Source organism: Alexandromys fortis, unplaced genomic scaffold, assembly GCF_014885135.2.
Source record: "Alexandromys fortis isolate MF-2015 unplaced genomic scaffold, M_Fortis_MF-2015_v1.1 scaffold_127, whole genome shotgun sequence".
Lineage (NCBI taxonomy): Eukaryota > Metazoa > Chordata > Mammalia > Rodentia > Cricetidae > Alexandromys > Alexandromys fortis.
Genome location: NW_026068006.1, coordinates 629265 through 654067, shown reverse-complemented (window position 1 = coordinate 654067; position 24803 = coordinate 629265). Strand labels below are relative to the sequence as shown.

At 42.6% G+C, this 24803-nt stretch overlaps 1 protein-coding gene across 2 annotated transcripts in view; it reads right to left on the bottom strand.

Moving 5' to 3' along the window:
• The window catches only part of Ttc29 (tetratricopeptide repeat domain 29), a 183190-nt gene that overhangs the window by 64442 nt on the left and 93945 nt on the right, over nt 1-24803 (bottom strand). For both annotated transcript variants that reach the window (XM_050161518.1, XM_050161519.1), the window contains exons 9-11: nt 20359-20450; nt 10325-10448; nt 2208-2436 (exon numbers count right to left, since the gene is read on the bottom strand). In XM_050161518.1, the coding sequence (XP_050017475.1) occupies nt 2208-2436; nt 10325-10448; nt 20359-20450 (445 nt within the window). The remainder of the gene's footprint in view (nt 1-2207; nt 2437-10324; nt 10449-20358; nt 20451-24803) is intronic.

Below are 24803 nucleotides of genomic sequence, written 5' to 3'. Positions count from 1 at the left end.
CATCTGGGGACCTCAGTGTTCTCACTGCTCAGTTCCCTTAGGGGCATGCTCTCTGCTTACAAGAATATTGGCAGTTCTTTGAGCTAACGATTTGTTTGGAGGGTGGAAGTCTCTGAGGTGCCAATAACACACGCATAGCTTTAATAATATAGCTTTTTGATCTTTGATCTGTTTTTTTTTTCTCTGAATACAGGGGACCCTCAATAACAAGATTAAAGATGCCTCATCCCACAAGGAAGGTGGGAGTTGAAAACTTAAAAGCTCATATTTCCAAATAATATTTTTGTACTTTTCCATTTTGTCAACATTGTGTTTGGTGAGCACCATCCTTCACTCATGTGATAATTGGATAGTAATCCAAATAGTGTGGTATCATATGCTTCCCAAGGACACATCGCACACAAGCTTAAAACATGGTTAGTGCAAACTAGCTTGTGGTTGGGCTTACTCATCTTGGATTCTGTTTGATTTAAGCATTTACTTGGCAACTTGTAGATGTCAAATATCATATCTTCCTTCTTAGAAAATACCAAGAATGTGTGTTTGAGAGACCCACGCTCTCAACTGAGCAGCTAAGGCGATTAAAAAGATGGTCGTGGTAGAAAACGAAATGAAACAACTTGCAGAAAAATAAATGATAGCAGAGAAATAAATGACAGCCACTGAGATCAGAGAAGAGAGCATTTTCAAGTGGTAGGGGCCTCAGGCATCCTGACTAAGGACCTGGCTGAACTGAGGTGGAAGGAAGGAGGTCACTGGGACACCATGTGGGCAGTGCTGGGTGGAGTGTGTGTAGGGCAGCAGTCGGGAAAGAACCCAGTCAGGAAGGTCAAGAAGCCTTTATCCAGAACCCAGAGAAGAGCAAGGGAGGAGTTTTGAGCAGAGTGAAAACGGGGTGTCTTACGTCAGATTTTAGTGCACTTTGACCTACGAATGCACATGTGCAAACAGTCACACGTGTCAAATAGTTTCCTGTGGGTTTTATTCCCAAGAAGAAAAGATACAGCGTGAACGGTGTCAGCAGACCGAGAACTCAGTATTTACACTTGTCTACATTTTACTTCTGCAGGGAAGACACTCACCCCTGCAGAGCTGAGTCACGTGAGATGAAGCAGTGCCGGTTGTGATTTCTCCAGCACTCCCCGCCTGTGCAGACCATAAGCGTTAGTGTCTGAAGCACAGAGGAAAATGGATGTTGCTCCCAAGCCCTTCAGAAGAAAATTTAGCTCTTGAGAAACCAAAGAGCCACAAATGTAAGCGGTACGGATGAGCAAAAGCAGAAGGGTTTTCAGAAGCTGCACACTAGGCACTGAGAGACACACCTGGAACCCATCAGAACGTGGCTTTTCTGGCCTTTCTCCCCGCAAGAGAGTTTTTCTCACAGTATCATAGGATAAGAGTTTATTCAAGACAAACTGAGACACTGAATTGCTGGCTGACCCTTTTCAGTGTATGACAGCTGACATGGGTCATTTCCTGGTATTCTGGGCAGAAAACATGAAAATCTAAGATGAAGGTAATTCCAAGATGTGGAATGAGCTCTCAAGGATCTAACAATGAGTTTAAAAAAAAGTTTGGTATTCAGGGTGGGCAAGATGGCTCAGTGGGTAAATGTGCTTCCCACCAAGCTTGGTGACCTGAAGTCAGCTAAAGTCGAATGAAGCTAAAACACAAAGCTGACCCTTATACTAATCTGGCTGGTTATAATAAAATATGGTATAATTATTTATAAGAAAAAATAGTTTAAGGGGCATTGCTATAAAATATTTTCCAAACTCAAAACAATACAAGTAACATTAACCACTATCCGTGAAGCACATTATTTAAGCTGCATGTCTGTGCTTGCTCTCATCTGTGCACCGTCCGACCAGATACTACTAGAAAGCACAAGCTGATTTCACGCGCCTTACTCCTTGTAAATTGTTCCTTACAACCTGTCGGTACAGAGTGTGGCCTTGAAGATTACTGGGAAGTTCCTGCTCAAAAGTGGAGAATGATTGGCCGACACATCATTCCCGCTGTTTTGTGCTTCTCTTAAACACTGCCAGTAAGATACAGCAGGAGAGCTCACCCAGCTTCTAATGCAGTAACCAAAGAACAAGAACAAAATTACCAAGCAAATTCAAGTCAGTAACGTGCGAATAAACATTTCCAACACAAATACCTTGGCTACTAAGAAGGATGCAAAATCTTAAAGCCAGTCTTACCCAGAACGGGGTCATATTTGATTTGCGTTCTGCTTTCCTTCCAGGACAGCAGGCAGTTGAGGCTGTCCACATCTGCAGACTCTATGTAACCCGTCATGGTCAGCATCAGCTGATGGGCTCTGGCTATCCCATAATGAACTTTGGTTTCATCCATCAGCGCTGTTTTCATGAGCTCCACAGTGGTGCTGAAAGCTTGCTGGAAGTACTCGGAAGCCTTGCTGTACTGCCCCTAGCGAGAAAGAGAGAAGGCTGTTTTATTTCTTACCTCGCCCATCTCACAGACTTGCTCGCCTCACCTCGGCACACCCGTTTCTTTCATCAGAAAAGGCTGTCTTCCGTAAGCAGAGCTCACGTGATGGTCAGAACCTTGAGATTAATTTGGTTAAAAATCTGCATCTGTGGCTGAAACACTGAAGTGCATAGCAGCAGCGGAAGGAAGTAGACACAGTTTCAACACAGTTTTACTAATTATACCATTGTATTTATCCAGTGAAATGTATTTAATTGTCTTTTGTTTTCATTTGTAGCAGGAAGGCCCTTGGCGCCAAACTAGTGGCCACAACTGACAGACACATCTCTCTGCCAACTCTGGTCACTGCTTCTCTTTTCTTAGATGCACCTGCTGCCGTTTAGCTAAAAACACAAGAGAGTCTAGATTTAAAACATGTCATTGAGTTCCTTGCTTGTGCTCTCTCTCCTTCTGCTAGGGGTGCACCCACACACTGAGACAATGGGGATGTTCTATCGGGAACTCACCAAGGCCAGCTGGCCTGGATCTGAAAAAGCCTGGGATAAAACCGGACTCGCTGAACATAGCGGACAATGAGGACTACTGAGAACTCAAGAACAATGGCAATGGGTTTTTGTTCCTACTGCACGAACTGGCTTTGTGGGAGCCTAGGCAGTTTGGATGCTCACCTTACTAGACCTGGATGGAGGTGGGTGGTCCTTGGACTTCCCACAGGGCAGGGAACCCTGATTGCTCTTTGGGCTAACGAGGGAGGGGGACTTGATTGGGGGAGGGAAATGGGAGGTGGTGGCGGGGAAGAGACACAAATCTTTAATAAATAAATAAATAAATAAATAAATAAATAAATAAATAAATAAATAAATAAAAATAAAAAAAACATGTCATTGTAATATGGCTAGAACAAAGCAAAGGTGAGAGGGGTTGAGCAAGACACATGACTTCAACCTCTCATCTCTACATGCTTCTGCAGATACATGCTTGTTTATTCACACAGCTGTGCCCCCTACATTTGAGCACTCAGACACACACAGACAAAATAGAGATATTTAAAACATCGTTGAATACTCCTTTCAAAAGAAACTTTCACAGGAGAGGAATATTTTTACAATAAAATTTTTAGCCATATTCCCACACTTTGTCAAAAGAAGTGGTAATTCAAATCACCATGGATACATCTCCATGCCGCACACCTGCACAGATGGGGTGGGCACACCTGCACAGATGGGGTGAAGCTTCAGCTCCGAGGCTGTCTGTGCAGTGGAGCAGTTGCATGAGTGGTCACACTGATTGAATAAGAGATACCTGACAGCGTGATGAGCGGTTCCTCTCCCACGCAGCAATGCAACACTGCACGTCCTGTCCATAGGGCAGTCTACGTGAACTCCCTAGTCAAAGAATTCCTTCTATCAAATTTGCTCATTGATGGGAAGCACCTTCATATTGTATAAGTAATAGTTATTATTTGATGCTGTAAGCAATTCTTTTTAATCATAAAAAGGTTTATAATGAGAAAAGATTATTTAATTAAAACAAATGAAAGGTGGTATCTGTTCCAATTATATATGATTGAGAACTACGACACATAATAAAGATAATGAAGATACAGACATCCTTGATAGATACCAATGAGAAAGGAAAACTACACACAAAAAAGCACAATTTGGTCAAGGATAGCCTTGTTAAAAAAAAAAAACAGAAACTGAAGCATCTAATTGCTCCTGTTATATTTCTGAGTTTTGGGCTGTTTATTGATTAGGTTGGGAGTTTGAGTCTGGTAAATCAAGGGCTATAAACAAATGGGCACATATTTAAATTCCAGAATGATTTACCCGACATAGGTTGAGATGAACCGCCATTCATCGGCTGAGTCGTGAGGCAGCCGCTATGCGTGAGAGCCTGCATGGCACCAGTGGACTCAGCACCAAGAGAAAGAGGGACAGGTGGCTTGATTTTAGAGGACGCAGTACCACCTAAAATGGTGACTGGGCCTTATTGAAGCCAAGTGCTTTTTCTGCCTAAAACAGGAATATCATTAGGTGGTTGTCTTCCCTTCAAACTAACCACAAACAACTGTCATAAACTACAATCAAGATGTCTCTAACATACAGTCAAGTAAATACAATAGTTGTTCTTTTCAGATACTATCTTTTTTTCACATACCTTTTGGGAATGAGTTTTCTTTAGTATCTATTGTATTTCCACATTCTTAATCCTTAAAAAAAGTTTACTCAATAAATGTAATATCTCCTCAAATTCTGTATAACCTTCTAAAGTTCATCTTTGTTTCCAAGTCATCTCTATTATAAATTTCGAATTATTCTAGAAATCGGTTCTGACAATCTTAAATATAAACTTGAAGCTGTGCAGCAAATTATATATTCATTAATCCATCCGTGAGAAGGCAACTCCAACCAGCGCTCTGAAATCTCTGACAGTTCCAGGGTACGATCTCAGTGACATCATAGATAATGAAACAAAGCTCATAATAGAATTTTCGTGTGTATTCTGTTTCTTAGAGATCTAACACGCAAAGTAAAAAAAAAAAATGGGTGTTTCCTAAGGGTAAATAATCTCTCTCTCTCTGAGTGTGTGTGTGTGCCCATGTGTGATGTGCTTGTGTGTGAGTGTGGGCTTACACATGTCATGGCACACTTGGGGAGGTCAGAGGACAATATTCAAGAATCAGTTTTCCTCCCCCATGGGTTTGATACCAGCAGCACACAGAACTACACAGAGTTCCAAATGGCAAGAAAGTAAAACTGAGACTGGAGAACAGTCCAGGGAGAACCTTCCAGCTGAGGCTCCCACGCTCAGTCAGAACTAGCCTTGAATGTGTGACAACTACTGAGAAGTCTGGCTGTGGTGGAGTTGGTGAAGGAGAGATCAGGGAGCGCTGAGGTCAGAGGTCGGGTGAGGACAGGGTGAGGACGTAGCTTATGCCTTCTGCCACGGACAGGCTTACTGGAGTGGGCACATCTGGGATGGATGAAAATGGCTGGCGGACTTTGAACAACAGGAATGATGGATAAAGTGGTGTTTATTATTATGTTTGCTGTGTCTACTAGAGGACAATGGATAAAGTGGTGGTTATTATTATGTTTGCCGAGTCTACTAGGGGACGATGGATAAAGCGGTGTTTATTATTGTGTTATGTTTGTCGTGCCTACTAGGGATCTGGTGCAGGTGCAAAGTGAGCAGATGCATGGATGCTCAAGGCTAGAAGCTTGGGGGGGGGCAAGGATTTGGAGTTGTGTATTTGGCAGAGAAGTAGAATTTAAGGGAGAGAAGATGAATTGGCTTGGCAGTAATAGTTTATATCTAAAGAGATCGGGGTGAGTATGTCAAACCGCCAAAGGGCTGTGAATCTGGGCTTGAGGAAGAGGGAGGAGCTTGATATATCAAGGAGCAGACAGTGATTATGTACTCAGTGTGCAATGGGAACTCTATCAGGTGCTCCATGCTTATCTTACGATGCCCAACCCAGCGTGTGCGTGTGTGCGTGTGTGTGTGTGTATGTGTGCGTGTGTGTGCGTGTGTGTGTGTGTGTGTGTGTGTGTATGTGGGGTGGACATGGATGTATGGAACTGCACATGAGTGCAGATGCCAGAGGCATTGGATCTCCCTGGAGTTGGAGTTACAGGAGTTTGCTCGTTGGCTATGGGATCCTAATTCATGTTCTCTGGAAGAGCCGTGTGTGCTCCTCCACTAAGCCACCGCTCCACCCTTCATACACCCCCTTAGGTATTCTCTGAATATCGGCCACACTCTGGTTACTCAATGAATGTGCCAACATTGCAGGAAACATTTAATCACTTAGCATTTTAAGGTTTGTATGAAAATCCAAAACCTTAAAACATTTCAATTCAAGTGTAATAACTTATCCTAACATTTTAAGTACTGTTTTCTAATAGATGTCTTAAATATGTAGAAAATCACTTATTAGGGCTGCTCAGATGTCATAGCAGGTATAGGTGCTTGCCTCTAGCGTTAAGTTTTCTTGTTACTGCCAAGTAGGTGAGAAAACTGGGAACTAACTCACCCAATGTCTTAATTAATTATCAACTGGGCACATTTCAAAATCAGGTGGACAAAACCCAGGGTATATCCTCTTTGCCTTGCTATAACCTCCCTCCATGAAGGCATTCATTCCTACTTTTACAAGTAGCTTACGGGATTATTCAGCTGTGCAACTACTATAGCAGCACTTAAAATAATTGCGAACTGTCCGCAGCCACCAAGTGTAGAGGTATTAAGTTATTTATTGTCAATGTTTTCATAGAAAGAGATTCTGCAGAATTTAGAGAAAATTAAAATAGCAGCCATCACTCAGTTCTAATTAATCTCCTTTGTTAGACCTACTACCTTTCAAACTGCACTGAGAAGTATCACTCCCGAGAAGGAATGATGGGACAAATTCAAGTTAGCCTGAGCCATCGCCAGAAGAACGCTTTGAAATGACGACAGCATGAGGAGTGGCAATGAGGAAATATTAAATGTAGCTTTAACAATTTGAGAAGCAGATCAAGCTTTGTTTTGAAGTACACGTGCTTATAAAATTATGTGCTCAGTGTTACATTATTTGTCATTGTCATTAAGACTATTTACCAAAGTATTGTATCAACTTGTGTATTTGAACTATCTGTCTGTCTTTCACTGATGGTGTGAATGAGAATGCCCCAGGCATTGGCTCAGGATGCTTAGTTCCTAGTGGGTGCTGCTGTTTAGGAGGCTTGGGAGGTGTGGCCTCAATGGAGGGAGTGCATCACCATGGGTGGGTTTTGTGTGTTCAAGGACTCAGTTTGCTGAGTCTTTACTCAGACACAATTCTCAGTTTGCTCTGGGCTTCCTGCTTTTGGTCTCGTACATGAGCTCTCAACCTTCTGATCTAGCTGCCACACAGATCTGCTGCCATGCCTCCCACCATGATGGCAGCAGACTCATATACCTCTGGAACCATAACCCCACATAAACCCTTTCTTCTATAATCTATCTTGGTCATGGCGTTTATCACAGCAACAGAAAAGTAATTAATATAGTGTCTATTTGTCTGTCTACCTGCTTATCTATCTATCCATCCATCCATCCACCATCCACCCATCATCCGTCAGTCTGTCTGTCTGTCTATCTATCTCTTTCTCTGAATAAACTATATATGTATATATAAATATATATAAAGCATATATATGTACACATATATAAAAAGATGAAATGAATGTCCAGAATCTTCCAAATTTTATAATGAGAATAAATGGGCAAAAATTAACTTTTAGTTGTTATAGTATTTGCAAGGTAAACTGTTCAAGAATCAAACACCAGAGAATAAATCACACTAGTGACATTAAAAACCCTTGACAAAATTTGGGAAAATGAAAGCATAAAGTTAGTATTTCTGTTTGTCTCATTTTTCTTTTCTTTCGGTCATGAGGGAAACAGGTGGACCCTTGGCATTGCTGTCATGTGGAATATGGGTGTTCAGTGTGTTGTTTGGTAGGATAGGAAAGCTGTAGCAATGTGTGCTTTGCTGTATTTCTGAAGAGTCATCCTTTTAAGGAGTCAGTTGTCAATTCAGCTCGTGTGGGGTGCATCCCCTCTTTGATGCAAGCTTCTCTAGAACAGTCTTGGCATGGCTGTGCACTACCGCTTTATCTTGAAAATTAAACAAAACCCCATTCTGGGGACCAACAGAGCAGAAGTGGTGCGGGAGGTAGAGGTGGTGGGTGAAGCATAAGAGAAGAAAGTCCCGGGGACGGATATGGAAGGTGGAAAAAGGAGAAACAGAGTGGGAGTCGGCCAAGGTGAGGGCAAGGATGGGAGGCCCCGAAGGAGAAGGCAGGAAAGCAGGGGAAAGGTGAAGGAGGTGAAGTGGGAAACTAAGGGGACAGGAGGCCTTGAGACTGTGAGCCCCTTCCCCAGGGTCTCAACAGCAGTCTCTGGGCAAGGAAAGAAATGGCGTCACTGTCAGCACATTGACTAATCCTGGTGGCTTTGTGCTTTGAGAAACCCATTATAAATTCCCTTTAGAGTCACTTTTGCGATGGTGGCTTCTTCTCCTGTGGAGAGCAAAGGAGCTAGGGGAGCCACAGGTAGCTGAGAGGAATGGGAGGCCAGGACTTGCTTGCAGAAATTTTCCTCAGAGCAGAAACCAAACAAAACACTACGTTCATGAATTTGTATTCATTTGAAACTCATTTTACTAAAAATTATGGTAGTGGTTAAGAGTGTGGATTGGACTGTTACAACTACTTTGAATCTAGGAGACTTGGAGTGAGATAGACTCCCAGAGGCTCTGGAACAGAAGACCACAGACATCATACAGTAGTAGCAGAGTCGTAGCCTGAGACACAGGGTTAGCCCAAGGTCAACCTCTTTTCTCTTCAGCATTTACATTGCATGGAGTGCATGCTTGTGTTCATATGGATTGTGTACCTGCTCATGTATGTATACATGCTGTGTATGTACATATGTATGGATGCCAATAGCCAATGTCTAGTTTCTCCCTCAAGTGCTTCCTATTTTTTTTTTTTTTCTTTGAGTCAGGGTCTGTCTCATTGAGCCTGGGCTCACTGATCTGGCTAGCATGGCTGGCCAGTGCACTCCATTGGCCCACTGGCCCTGCCCTCACATCACTGGGGTTATAAGCATGCGCTACACACTGCTTTCCCACACAGGTGCTGGGGATCTGAAATCAGGTCTCCGTGCTTTCCAAACAGATACTTTAATGACTTCGCCATTTATTTACCGTGTGTGTGTGCGTGTGTGTGTGTGTGCGTGCGCACAACTACCTGAGTTTATGTGTATCTCCTGCATGTAGGTGCCCGCATAGGTCAGAAGATGGTGTCAGGCCCCACGGAGCTGGAGCTGTAGGTAGTTGTGAGCTGCCAGATGTGTGGACTCTTAACCATTGAGCCTGTTCTCAAGTCCCCTGGGGTTGATTTTTTAAAAATTAACATTTTAGTTGGTATATAAATCCTGGGTTTCCTATGACACTTTCATATGCATACACCATGGCACCCTGTTCGTGATTACTGCCCCCTCCACGGTCCTTCCGCACCCTCTCAGGGTTCTTTCTTCCGGAGTTGCCCTTCTGCTTTCATGCCACTTAATTTAATTCTTACAATAACCCCACGAGATGCGAAAGTCAAAGCACCTAGAAGTGTAAATAACTTGTCACAGGTCCCAGATCTTACGAGTGAAGGAGCTGGGCTTGTCACCCGAACAGTGGGCTCCACGGTAATGCTTTCAATCACCGAGCACTCAGATTAGCACAGAGTGTATAAACACAGTTGGAGAATATAATTACCCTAAAAAATGATGGATCTGATTCATGATCAAAACAGCAATTATAACCGGAGAAGCAGGCTTCTCCCATACAATTTCTAACGGAGACCCTGGGCAGCCGCAGACAGTAAAACTGGGATTACAACTGTGCATTTACTAATCTCGGCTCCTGGGATGCTGTGAAAACCACACTCTCAATTCCCTGCGGAGTCATTCTTAGGATTTTCATTTCTTTGCCTGGTAGGCCTCCCAACTGGATTAAAAAGAAATGAGAATTTGGACTGAGAGAGGAATGCCAGAGTAAGCCGGTAAGAGTCAATAGTTACCACAAAGTGCCTTTGCATTTAAATCTTTACCTTGCTCCCTACATCCAGTCACCTTGAATACTGAATGGCAGTGGTTGCTGATGTGGGGTGTCTCCCCACAGATGAGTAGGAAAGAGGCATTTCTAGTTCTGCCCCTGCCCGTATCTGTGCCACATCCTGCAATCACAGCCATTTTCCACACTGACTAGTGAGTCAGCAAGCATAAAGCGAGAAGAGATTTCCAACTCTGCAAGCTTTTCCACAAAAAGGGACACACAACTCACTTTTTCATTGTAGATGTCGCCAAGCATTGTGCTTGCTCGTATCACGTCGAGGCTTTGGAAGTTGTTCCTTGCGATTTTCACAACCTTTTCCAGGTATTTAATTGCTTCTGTCATCTGTCCTTGGCTGGAATAAAATGGAAAACCATTAGTGTACATTTCGTCATTGTGAAAAGAAGGAATTTTGCGTCTTTGCTGTAAAAAGTGTGGGGTGTTGGTCAGATGGTTAGACTTACAGCACATGCAGTGCACTAGCAGACACGTGGCTCAGGATGTCAGACTTATAACACGCAGTGCACTAGCAGACACGTGGCTCAGGATGTCAGACTTATAACACGCAGTGCACTAGCAGACACGTGGCTCAGGATGTAGACTTATAACACGCAGTGCACTAGCAGACACGTGGCTCAGGATGTCAGACTTAGAGCACACAGTGGGTGACCAGACATGGCTTATCTCTGTTGGGTATATGATGAATTAAAACTAAAAACTTAAGTTATTTTTTTAATTCTATATACCATTTCTACCCTATCCTTCTCTACTCCAACTACTTCCATGTCCCCTCCACTCCCTCCCAAATTCATAACATCTTCCTCTTCAATAATGTTTTACACAATACACACACACACACATGCATGCATACAAAGCACATATATACATGCATACATAGCCTGCTAGGTCCATCCAATATTGCTCATCTGTGTATTTTTAGGGATGACCACTTAGGATTGGGTAACCTATCTGGGTCTTCTAGGGAAGACTGAACCCCTATTTCTCTGTCATTAATAGCTCTTCACCTAGGGTGTGGACTTAAGAGAGTTTCCCATCCACACCCTAGGTATAGGAGTTCCTTCTGTTTGTGTGTTGCTTTCGTTGGTTAATGAGTAAAGAAACTTCCTTAGCCTGTTGACAGGGCAGAACTTAGGCAGGTGGGGAAGACAGAACTAAAGCTGGGAGGAGAAAGGCAGAGTAGAAGAGTCCCCATGGAGCCATCAGACACGGCGAATCTTTCCCAGAAAGCCACTGCCATGTGGCAATACACAAATTAATAGAAATGGGTTAAACTAAGATGTAAGAGTTAGCCAATAAGAAGTTAGGGCTAATGGGCCAAGCAGTGTTTTAATTAATATAATTTCTGTGTGGTTATTTTGGAGCTAAACTAGCCTGGCAGCTGGGATGAACAAGTAGACCTCCTCCAACAATTGGCACCAATGTGGTGGACTAAATCCACTTAAAAACCTGAGAGAGCTTAATTTTAAACACAAAAATATAGTTCAACACAGATTTTTGCTGTTTACTGGCTCCTTTAAGAGAGATTTTCCTGACTTAGCTGCAGCAGGAAAAAAGTGTTGGTTTTAAAATGCTGGCTTTCTGGGCTATGCTGCTAGCATGACCTCTGTCTCTTGCGGGAGACGGAGCATTTGGATGGGGTTTGTGAGTAAAGTGCTATGGTTTGCTTGATGGAAATGTGGACTCCCTGCGTTCCTGGAAGTGGGGCAATGCATGTGGCTCAGAGGCACAAGTGGCTATGCCATGCTGAACTGTGCAGAGGCTGAGTAGGAACTACCATATTTATCATAATAATAGCACAGATTAAGTTTTAGACTGGGCTGACAAACAGGTGGTTCTATATTACCCCTACTAATGGCACAACTTAAGTTTTTAAGAAGTGCTTAGCATTTTAAGAAGTTCTCCTGGATAGTAAAGAATTACAGATTCCAATAAAACAGATTCAGACATTAACAACCTATAAATGGTTTATAATGTTGGATAAATGTACGAAGGCTCGAAAGAGAGAAGAAAAACAATATAGAAAGTCATGAAATAAAGTTAATGCTTAAGAAAGGTAGTCTTTAAAGAGACAAAGTACAGATAGTCATAGATTAAAAGGAGTAAAGAAAAATAAGCAATGTAAAGATGGAGTATACACAGAGAGTCTGGATTATGTATATTATTGTATTTTCTTTGAATTTTTTGACTGTGAAGAAGCGAAGTACAAGGGGACATTTCATTGTATGGGATACTAAGCCAAATCAGCATGTATATTATAAAGGTATTATGACTTCAGAATTTGGGTCTAAGGATATGGTGCATTGGAAAAGAGGTTCTTCTGTTTTCGCAGAAGATAAGAACCTGTGGATTGCTTCTAGACAAATATGGTTTGATAGACCACATCCCCCTGAAAGGTCACCATGAACACCCTCAAAAAATTACTTCGCCCAACTGCTGACTGAAGTGAACCTAGCACACAGGATATACCATTAAAGACCTGATTAACAGCTCCCCAAAACAGCAGGAAACAGTATGGACAGAACTACACAAACATTCCCAAATATTGTTTATAAATGTTCTTTTACATTTAAAGGAGGATATGCTATAGAGATTTACATTGATGTGGATCTTGGTTTATTGATACAAATTTAAAGTCAATTTTGTTATATGTATATGTAGTTTTGATCTTGATTAAGGTATTGTGATTATGTAGTTCATTTAAAAGTGTAATGTATAATTAAGAAATATAGGTTAATAGAGAGTTATCTTTAATAGTCAAGCTGTAGTCATGCTAGTTAGATTTTCTAGATTTATAGAGATATATTTCAGCTAGTTGGGCATTTAAAAAAACTCAGAATAGCCAAAACAGTCCTGTACAATAAAGGAACTTACAGAGGCATCACAGATCCATGACTTCAAACTCTACTACAGAGCTACAGTACTGAAAACAGCCTGGTATTGGTGTAAAAACAGATAGAAGGACCAATGGAACTGAACTGAAGACCCAGATATTAATCCACATACCTTCAAATGATGGAGGAAGGACATTGGTTAATTATAATAAAGAAACTGCCGTGGCCCATTTTATTGGTTAGAACATAGGTGGGTGGAGTAAACAGAGAGAATGCTGGGAGAAAGAAGCACGCAGATTTCCCTCTGTATACTGAGAATCCCATTGGTTAATAAAGAAACTGTCTTGGGCCTGCGCAGGGTACAGAGGTGAAGGCGTAAGTCATGAACAAGGCCACACCAGTTTGGAGTTATGATTGATAGGGTGTTATTTATTTAAAGGGGAAAACTTACAGATCACCGTCCCAGACAACAGCCATCTGCACAACCAGGAAGGGAGTCTAGTCTCCGGCGGAGCAGGAAGTGAAGAGAGCGAGCAGAGGAAATAGCCGCTTTTTTAAAGGGAGAGAGACCACGCCCCAATGGGCTGGTATCACAGCAGCTATTGGTTGGAGGGGCGGGAGGACCTCCTGCAACATAGAGGTGGTGGTAGGGAATCAAACTGAATGCTGGGAGAAAGGAGGCAGGGTAAGAGAGAAGCCATGGAGCCTCGCCAGACATAGATGCTGGAACTTTACCCGGTAAGCCACAGCCATGTGGAGGTACCCAGATTACTAGAAATGGGTTAAATTAACATGTAAGAGTTAGCCAATAAGAAACTAGAGCTAATGAGCCAAGCAGTAATTTAATTAATACAGTTTCTGAGTGGTTATTTCAGGGCTCAGCTGCCAACAGCAGGGACAAACAAACAGGGACTCCATCACTTCAGTGTCTTGCTCTGCCTTTCAAAGAATGGTTACCCTGAGTGTGTCTCATACGCCACTTGGTGTGACCTGCTCTGTCCACATGTTTGGCAAATCTCTCTTCTGGGGTGTTCTGGTTTTCCTCCGAACTGCAGATCTGCCTTTCCCATTCCCAGCTCCTCTTAGCATAAGAAGGAGGGCCGTTCCCTTCAAGTGGTCAGTCTCAAGGACAGCCCCTGCTGACTCTGTCATAGGTGACCTTTCTTGTTGGTAAATTAATGCTCTACAGAGCAGAAATAAAATGGAATTTCATGTTTCCCAAAGCTGGTGTTTGTTTGTTTGTTGTTTGTTTGTTTTTTCGAGACAGGGCTTATCTATGCAACAGCCCTAGCTGTCCTGAAGCTCACTCTATAGGCCAGGCTGGTCTCGAACTCACAAAGATCCGCCTGTCTCTTTGTGAGTGCTATAATTAAAGGTGTGTGCCACCACTGATAGTGTTCCCCAGCGTTGTGATTATTTCCTTTCACAATTCCATATGCATCATTTTTCCTGCCAAAATCATGACTTCTTTTCCAGAGTCAATTCTCTGGAAAAGCTATGCTGCTCATGGAACACGGATTAAAATATAAGGAGAAGGGCACTAGCTATTTTAACTTAAATATTTGTCTGTATGTATATATTTCCAGGAAGATCACCTGGTATTAGATAATCAATTGCCGTGCTTTTCCCTGAGGAAGACTGTTTCTCCAGCTCTCATCTCAGCACTTCTTAGTTACCTGTATGTCTTTGTCTGTGATTCGTAACACAAACTGAGCAGGTTGTATTTATGTATTTAAGGATATATATATATATATATATATATATATATATATATATGCACACACACACACATATATATGTAACAACAATTACAAAAGGAGAGTATGAACATGAAAGAACAAGGGGCTTGGTGGTACATGAGAAGGTTTAGGAGGAAGAAAAAGAAGGTTAAGTTATGTAATTATGCCAGGTAGAGGTGGTGCATGCCTTTAATCCCAGCACTCAGGAGGCAGAGCCCGGAAGATCTCTTCCAGGTCAGCCTAGTCTACAGAACAAGTTCTAGGACAAACTCTAAAGAAATCCTGTCTCAAAAAACAAACAAAAAAATGTAACTATATTATAATTTTAAAAAATATAAAAGTATTCAAATTTACTGAGTATTAAATATTGATAAATAAAATGAACATATACAAAACATATAAGTCAATAACTAAAATACTAATAAATAAAAGTGAAATATAAAATATAATATTTTTAGGGCTAAGAATATTTTGTCAAACTGATTTTAACTTTTCAAGCTCTTTTCTGTACTCTAATATCCCAGAAAAAAAGGAGACATCTTTACATATCACTTTAAAACCACAGAGAAAATTCATCTTGGTATTTAGCTATTTTAGACTCATGTGTGTTTACCGCTCTTCCAAAAGTGTGCGTGTTTTGGGCAGAAGTGCAGTTTACATTAGCTTTGGGCTGCTGAGGAGAGTTAATTCATACCATACTCAAGCAGCAGTACAAAAAGAAGTTTGGTAGGGGAAAAAAGCCAAAGTAGTGTAAATCCAGTGAATACAGGGTGTTTTGAACTTCTCTCCAGCCCCCGACAAGCAACAGATTTCCCAGAGTTCTGCAGGACTTCTCTAAAGCGATGCTGGAGAAAGCCATCTCATCGTGAGTGATATGCACCGCTCCTGCCTGCAATGCACGCTATCGGTGCAGCGGCAGCTAGACCATAAACAATACAGGGTGGAAAGAGCTCCCGATGTGGACGGCAACAACAGATTTAGAAGCTAGTTTGTCCTTGGGAGGGGGAAAAACAATTTTTTTTCCTAGAGAAAGGCCACCGATTACTTATAGAAGTTCAAACACAAGGTTAAATGTTAGACAAATATTAATTCCAGTTTTCCTATACGCAGTGCACAGGTGCAACTTCAACATCAGATTATATGGTATAATCATTAAATTCACTCAACCAGCCCTCGGAGACTTAAAGACATATATCCTGAGGACCAGGGCTCCTCGGTCCAAAGAGTGGGAATGAAAGAGGGCAGAATATTTGTGTATCAAGGTGATTCCCGTTTCCAGCTGGGAAAACAGGACTGTTAACGCCCCTGTCCCCTGACAACTGTCCAATTATGTAGATCACACTCGGCCCAGTGTTTGCAGGAGAAGTAATCAATAAAGGACGTGGTTGAGTGAACATAGATTTTGGCTGAACCAATGCATGAAAACTTAATCATTTACTCAGAGAGGAGAAATCAAACAGGGCAGAGATGAGACAGCCACTGAGGGGTTTGCTGATTGTGCCACAAGTTTGTGGGCCTCAGATGAAAGTAATAAGGCAAATGGAAGCAGTGGCAGGAGAAATGTAAAAAGCTATTCTTAATTCCATGAATTAATAGAAACGTTTCTGGTGGTCTTTTTTTTTTTTTGCCATTTTTAGCAAATTTCACACGGAAGCCTGGCTGTTCCATTTTAGAGAATCTATGAAAATTACTAGGGCGTGTCGTTTCTCTCACGCAAGAGGAAATTAATCTTTGGCTCTAACAGAAAGGTAATTTTCACACTGGAAACTTTGTTGGTATTGATCTGAAGGTCTTCACTGTGAAAAGTTTCCAGAAAATCATTTAACTTGAGTGTGTGAGGAAATTTACAATGGGCACAAACCGAGCCCAGAAGTGGGAGAGCTGTGGCCAGTGTAGCTTTTGTCTGGGTTCTTTTGAGTAGTTTTCCATATTGTGTTGAAGAGTTGCGCATGTCAGTAAGTGAATTCATAGATGAGAACATACAAGCACGCACATTCCATCAGGAAAGCGCATGCACTTGAACCATCTCAACCATCTCTCCCCAAACCGTCAGCACAATAACAGAATATTTCCTTGGTGCTCTCTCAGCTGGCTTTCCACTATGAATCCCAGCTGACTATTGTGTAGTGTCTTAGAGTGTCATGCGGCTCTTTCGGAACTGATTCTTCTCTTCGGTGCTGTTTCAAGTAGGGAAGAAATGGCATTGTAAATGTGTATACGACCATATGCAGCGTGTATTGTTTATGCTGACAGAAAATAGGTTGTCCGCTACTAGACCTCTCGGACGATGTCACACCAGGTCTGGCTTGAGCAATACCAAAGGGTAACTCCATATCACCGAATCTGAGAGAATGGCATGCTTCCCAGAGAAGGCGTAATATAAATTCATGTAAGAATTTCAGGAGCTTCCAGCTTATACAGCTCTCATACACGGTCGGCTGACGGCCTTAGACACCACTTACCCTAGACATGGCGATCCCCTTCCATTTCCTTTAAAGAGATAAAATATGTTTATAGACTTAGGGCTGTCATTAGTGAAACTGGTGCCATCACGCAGGTTAGGAAGAAGAGATTTAGGGGGAATGCCAAGCTTCACACACAACCTGATTTATTTCTCAGCCACCACTGCCACAGTTGTTCTGGTTTGCCTGTGTTGCCTTTTGTGTGATGCCTGCTGAGACAGAAGGATAGTTGAGGACGGTGAGCGGGGTTGTCATGTATGTACTTGTGTGTGCTTGCACATGTGTGGTACTCTCAGTAAAGTTAATACCACCCTCCCAGAGTAACATTATCCTAAAAATGACCACAAAACAAGTAAGGTTTTGACAGCTTAATAGACTTGGTTTACATTAAAACTTTCCAAACAGCCAGTGCTGTTGCTGTCCAGAATGTTTTGTTTTGAACACTCAAGAAATGTCAACAGAGTCTAGCTGTGGCCAGGGCCATGCTCCCCGAATGCTCCCGTGAACCAGGGCTGCAACATGGCAGCTCAGCGTTGGGAAGGTTGGCCTGGGGTATTTTCTCCTATGGCTTCAGAAGACGCATTTCTGTTCCCTCCTACACACTGCATAGTAGTGTACGTGGCATTACAAAATTAAGGACTCTTGTCTGCCATGTGCACAAATCACTGAAGGCTTTACTATAGCAGAAGGCAATTTCTACGTGGATTATCAGTTTTATTTGGCATAAAAGTAAAATGTGTATCTGCTTTTCTGTGTCTCTTTGTCTCTCTCTGTCTCTCTGTGTGTCTGTGTATGTGCCAGAGGATGATATTAGGAGTCTTTCTTGATTCTCTCCAAACAATTTTTTTTCTTTGAGATAGTGTTCCTCTGTGTAGCCTGTAGGCTGTCCCAGAACTAGCTTTGTAGACCAGACTGGCTCCAAACTCACAGAGCCCCGCCTGTCTCTGCCTCGCGGGTGCTGGGATTAAAGGTGTGCGCCACCATTGCTGGCATCTCTACACTATTTTCTTATGAGACAGGGTCTCTTACAGAGCCTGGAACTCATCTTAGACTAGCTCTCCAGCAAGCCCCAGGGCAGATGCCTGTCTTGACTTCTGCAGCACTGGGATTAGAGCAGGTACAACTTTGGCCTTTAGGTGGACGCTGGAGATCTGAACATGGGTTTCTATGCTTTCCCAACAAGCACTTTCCCAACAGGGCCATTCCCGGGGCTTTGTCTGCAGCGTTGCTGAGAATGTAAAAGAAATATTTTCCCCACTCATTAAAACTTGCTACCTGGCCTGTCACATACACTGCAGGCTTCCCACCTTGGACACGGTAGAGACTGCATCAGAATTATCAGATAACCACTCAACTTTCCCCCAAGCATTGACTGGACAGATCCAGAACTCAGATCCTGAGGCACAGACCGGAAATCTCCAGATGACACACACAGCAAACCTGTGCAGATAACTTGAAGCCAGCGTCGAGTGTCCCATGGCACAGCAAATGCTCAGAAAAGGTTTTAAGGGAAACTAATCCCTCAGGAGTTTAATCTCTTTGGCTGTACAGGATGCAATGGGAATCTCCCTTTGTAAGAATGACTTTATAAGCACGTGAAGGACACTTTAATATTCCTGTGTGAATTTAGACCAGGCTTGTCACTACAAAGTGATATGAGGAATTCGACTATTCTCTAGGGGAGGGAGGGAAGGCTCAGCAGTTAGAGCACTGACTGCTCGTCTAGAGCAGGTTCAATTCCCAGCATCCACATGATGGCTGTCAACCACCTCTAACTTTAGTCCCAGGGAATCTGATCTCTTCCTATTGTGGCTCCTGTGGACTCCAGGCATGCATATGTTCCACAGGTATACACACATATAAAACATGCCTACATAATAAAAAATAAAACAAAAAGTAAATAAAAACAAAACCACCACCCACCAACAATAAGCTTCCTCAAAAAAAAAAAAAAAAAAAACTCAACTGTTTTCTACTGATTTGCAGCAGTGATGATACCGGAGGCAAGTAGTTTAATAGTTGAAATGAACTAGACAAAGAAGTGCACAGGGTACAGAAGTCCAAACAGATATTAAGTTGAATTCTAACCAATAGCATCTTAGCTGCTATTTAGAGACTAGAGCTTTCGTGAGTCCAGCTGGCTGGTCTCTTGGGGACTGGTCACCATGTGTATTTGCTTGCTTTCTTCATGTGTGACTGGCTGGCCCTGTTTCTCTCCAATGAGCACCCACACTCTCATCTGTACACCTTTTTCTAAGACATTTGCCCAATAGTGACCAGGTTTTAACTACTATTTTACCTTCCATTTCATTGGTCTCAGCATTTTTAAGCATTGTTTCCTATATTAGTAATATTTATGCAATGATTCTACTTAAAAGTAGAATGCAACATATAAGCATTAAATGTCTTTAAATAACATCCCCACCTTTTCAGACTGCCCTGTATATATTTACAATGGAAGATAAATACAAAGAAGTTACAATGTGGCAACTTTATACCTGTTACTATGATGATGATGATGATGATGATGATGATGATGATGAACAGGCTATATTTTGGCTCTAGGTTGACATACTGAAAAAAGACTGTGTTTGATGACTTTTGGTATAGTGAGTGGCTTACACACACACAATGGTGAACTAGATCACACAGTGGCTGCAATACCATAAGTGAGGGGCAGCCACCAAGTTTTCTACCAAAGGCAGTATCAGAGCTCTTCTCAGAGATGTTTATGGACTTTTCGGTTTCAGATAAAATGTTGGAAACCCTGGTTTGCACCCAACTGTTAACCCAGGTTTGCTTAATGAAAGAAGTGTGGCAGAAGTGTAAATGGGAATACTTCCTGAAGAACTCGGGAAAGGCTAACAGGTCACAGCATCCAGGTGCAGTGTCTGGTACAGGCTCTCTGCATCCCTGGCTATGAGAGATGTGACCTGATTTCTTTCCTTCTCGGGTTCATTCAAGGTCATCACTAAACTCACAGAAAAGAAAGGGAGCTAACCCAATGGAGGGGCAGACAAAGACGACTTTGGATGCGTCTTTTTAAAACACCACACTGGTTTACCGTAACTTACCATCAAAGGGTCACTTAAGAAGGGCACTGCTTAAAATTTAAGCAGGCAGTAATGGAAAGCGACAGACCTCAAACAATTTAAGTCTTTCACAGCTGGGTGAATCCACAGTGACAGCAGGACGAGGCTGGGCTGACTTACCTCTGCAGGACCTTGGCCATCGCCTCGTAGGCTCTCCCCAGGTTCAGATCATCATCCATGCTTGCAGCAATCTCGCTGTACCTGCGCAGCACCTATGGGGAGAGGAGCATGCTGAGCGGGAAGCCTGTCCACATCCACATCACAGAGAAGAGGAAAATTCATCATTTTAATCATCTAATTTTTTTGGTTATTAAAGATTCACCCTGGCTTGCTTTATTTTTGTCTGTGCCGTGGCTTGTTTCGTGGCCATCTCTTTGAGCCATGACAGTGAAGTCTTAGTTTTGTAAATTTTTTTTTTATCAAACCATCTCAGTTCTCCAAACCCTTCCGTTTACATAATGTAGATGCGAATAAATAATTGAATGGTTTACAGCATTATTTTAAAATATGGAGATTATTACCTAAGGTAATATCAGGCAGATTAGAATGTTCTGCTATAGTAGTTCAAGTCTCATGGTTCTTTCTATACATAGCTCTTTGGAAAGGATGAATTTAGGTGAGGGCCTTCTCTGAATCTGTCATCTAGGAGAGGCTTGTCTCACATGCTATGTGCACAGGGCACACTAAAAATACTCCTTACAAATGTGCTTCATTGCCAGCGATCTCCCTGATAATCAAAAGATTACAGCTGCCACCGCCAAACATATGATCTTAATTTCATTGAGCACTGACATCATTGCTGTGCTGTGATTGTCATTTCTAATTCCTCACTCTACTCCCTGGCCAGAGGAGGGAAATACAGAAGCCAGCATCCCCCTCTGTCCTCTCCCTTTATTGTTATGTGACCCAACCTATTACACACATGAGGACACAAGAAGTCTCCAAAGACCTCTATGAAAATCCTTTTTGCACATTTTCTAGAAAAAGAATTAGAGAAGTCACTTTATGGCGTTTGAGAGAGTGAGCCGGTGGGGGTGGGGCACCCGTCTGTCAGACAGACAGCTCCAAGGGCTTGAGGACTAAGTCAGGGCTGATGTTCTTTTCTACACCCACATACTACCCTGCCTTGAACCCCTCTCCCATTTGCTCGTCTTGTTCCTCCCTGAGACAGTCCCCTCCCCAGCTGCTCTCATGCTCCATTCACCGTTATTTCTGCAGTTAACATTCGGAAAATAACTCCATGAGACTATCGTGATTCCTCACTAGAAGCAGCTCTCCTGTGGTTTACAAGAGATTGCTCATGTTGAAACCTATCTATGGGTCTACATCAGGCCTGGTATTCTGATTCTTGTTAAGCCCACAAAGTTCTAAATTTTAAAAATACTGTCAATAGTTTTAATTGACAAGCAATGATTGCATTTAGTTATAAGATACAGAGTGGTGCTTTGTCCTGTGTATAACGGGGGTCCACCCAACAACCTCCCAACTTGTTATTGTTTTATGGAAATAATGTTCAAAAGCATATAAACAAAAAGAATGTACACAATATATTTTCATCAATTTTTAAAGCTTTTGTGTGTGTGTTCATGTGTGTGAATGTGGGTACACTTATGTCATGGCACATGTGTGAGGCCAGAGAACGGCCTCAGGTTTCCGACCTCACCGTTCACCTTTTAGGAACAGGGTTCTTGTTCTCACTGTGTAACACTAGCCCACACGTTCCCACAGAGTTCTCCAACCCCTGTTTTGTTGCAGAAATACTGCACTTACACACGCACCATCACGTCTGCACTTACACACTCGCCATCACGTCTGCACTTACACACTCGCCACCACGTCTGCACTTACACACTCGCCACCACGTCTGCACTTACACACGCGCTATCATATCTGGCTTTGCACAGGTGCTGGAGATCTAAACCCAGGTCCCACACATGCACAGCAAGCTTTCTACCTATGAACCTTGTCTCTAACCCGCCCTTAGCGGTTTTGGAATATATAACACCCCTTGATCCTTATTTTTAGGCTTCCTGATGAAGCTCTGCAGAAACCTGAGGCTATTCTTCTCATCCTGTCCTCACAGCTGACAATTCACGGGTTTAACCTGAGGTGACTCCGCAGAGCATCTTCTGAGGTGTGACACAGAACCTCTGAATGTTTTTTTAAAGTTTAAAACAAGGGAACCTTGTTGAACTGATGCCCAAAATGTATAGAAAGAGACTCTATGGAACTTTATTTTGGCCCACATATTTTTAGATGACATTCTAGAATCTCAGATTAAAGACTGGCTATTAATATATTTTGTGCCTCAGCTAGTCCATTTGCTCTTTCTGAGTAGAAACTGTCACTGTGACTCCAGCACTATTTTTAAGCTTAGGGAATCTTACAATGGAGACGTATTTTCAACACTGAGAACATTTATAGATTACCCACTAGTCCGGGCTTTGTGCTGATGCGACTGTGTAAATCAGCAATGATCCGAGGCAGGATTCTCCGGGGCATAAGCAGCCTACACCCCGAAACTCACTCATGTTCCTAGTTGCCCTTTGGCTTCTTTATAGTGATGAATATGGTCTCCCGAGTAAACAACTGACCCAAGTGTTCCCTCTTTCTCTTGCTCATCACCACCTCTTCTGTGAGAAGGGATCTCGTGCTGTTCCCCAAGCTGGCCTCATACTCTGGGGTCAAGCATCCTTGCCTTAGGCTCTTGAGCCACTGGAACTAGAGACACTCAGCCTCAAACTCAGAGTATTGAGTTTGAGATTATTGAGATGTAGGCCTTAGTTCTTCCACGTCTGTTCCATAGTCCAACATGCAGGCCAAGAGAGCTCTTTGTATTTAATTTCATCACTATGGAAGACAGCCAGAAGCTGTCATTCGGTTCCCGGGATTCCACACATCATGCCATGTAGTTTGCATACTAGATAAGAGTTCTAGCTCCCCTTACCAGCCTCCAGGAGTACCCCTGGCAGGAATTCCCTCCCCCCCCCAAAGTGAAGACAACCAATTTTACGTGTGGCTTGAGAGAATGTGGTGTTTGTTTAAACAGTAGCCCTAGAACCAGGAGCCACATAGGCAGTTGGAAAGATATGGCTCATTTTTTGCCAAATAGGGAAGCGTTGACGTACTAGAGAGCCATACTGGGCATCTTATGGAGGATCTACTCTCAGAGGGATTTCTTTGCCCTAGAAACACGAGCTCAAGAGAAGACAAATATATGTGGGAGACATTTAAGGAGATGCAGGATGGAGGGAGTAAGGAGTTCTTATCAAAGTAAAAAGAAAATATATGACTTTAAGTAGGAAAATATCATGGAATTGCAAATTCTGTGGGAGACAGAAGTGTCTACACTGATTGTGCCAAGCTACTGTGATGGTCAATCTTGTCACCTTGACCCCATGAAGAGGTGTGGCCCCAGGTGTGTGTGAGGGGCATCTCTGGAGAGGGTGGACTAGCAGGGACTGACCAACCCTGAACATGGCTAGCACCCTTTCATAGACTAAGTAAGGCCTGTGATGAAATAAAAGGGGAGAAAGGGAAAGCCCTTTAGTGCAGGCTCTCTTTCGTTCTTTCCTGGCCTCCACGCCCCCTCCAAGGATGTGATGTGGGATGCCCTTCTGTATTCTGTGAATATGTTTTATTATCATTGGATAATAAAAAAGATGCTTTGACAGAGCAGAATATACCTAGGCAGGAGAGCCAAATAGAATACAGGGAGAAAGAAGATGGAGTCAGAAGGAGCCACAAGCCACAAACCTCATGGTAACATATAAACTAATAGAAATGAATTAATTTAAAATAATAAGAGCTAGATAATGATAAGCCTGAGCCATTGATCAAACTTTTATAATTAATATTAAGCCTCTGAGTAGTTATTTTAAAAGTTGCTGTGGGTCCAGGTTAAAAGAGAAGCCTCTAGTTCCAAGGACAGGCACACACCTCTGAAGACATTACCCCGAGCATACTTCCTCATTATCTTGTCTAAAGGAGGTATTCTGTAACACTGCCAGAAGTCTAACAGGAACCCTTATCTGACTCTGACAGTAGATAAGCTGTGATGTACAGGTTGCTAGCAAGTATTGGTTAATTGAAATCAGTGAGAAAAACCAAAGAGTGGGGCTGTTTCCACAGGACACATCACGTAAGAAGATGCATGGGGTTCTAGCAGCAGCTGTGGAAATCTGAAGGACACTTGGTTCAACAGACTTGGGCTGTGAATATGTTGGACACATATCTATAGCCTGGATGGTTAAAATCTACCAACATAAGTCAGAGAAGCAGGAATCCTTAGGTGTATGGTATCCGAATGGATGAAGAAGTCAAATATATAGTCAGTGAAGCTCATGAGCCTTGAAGAAAGAGAAACACTGATCTGGTACACTGCTATGTCAACTTAATGCCACCAGAGTGGAGAAGGTCAGCTCATGTATCCGGTGGCGTGGAAGCGTCACAGCAGAGGCGACACTGGCAGAGGTAACACTCTGCTGCCTTAATCCCCTCCTGGTACCACTTTTGCCATATTGTCCAGACTTTAGAACCAGTGGCTGGAACTATCCACAGAGTTC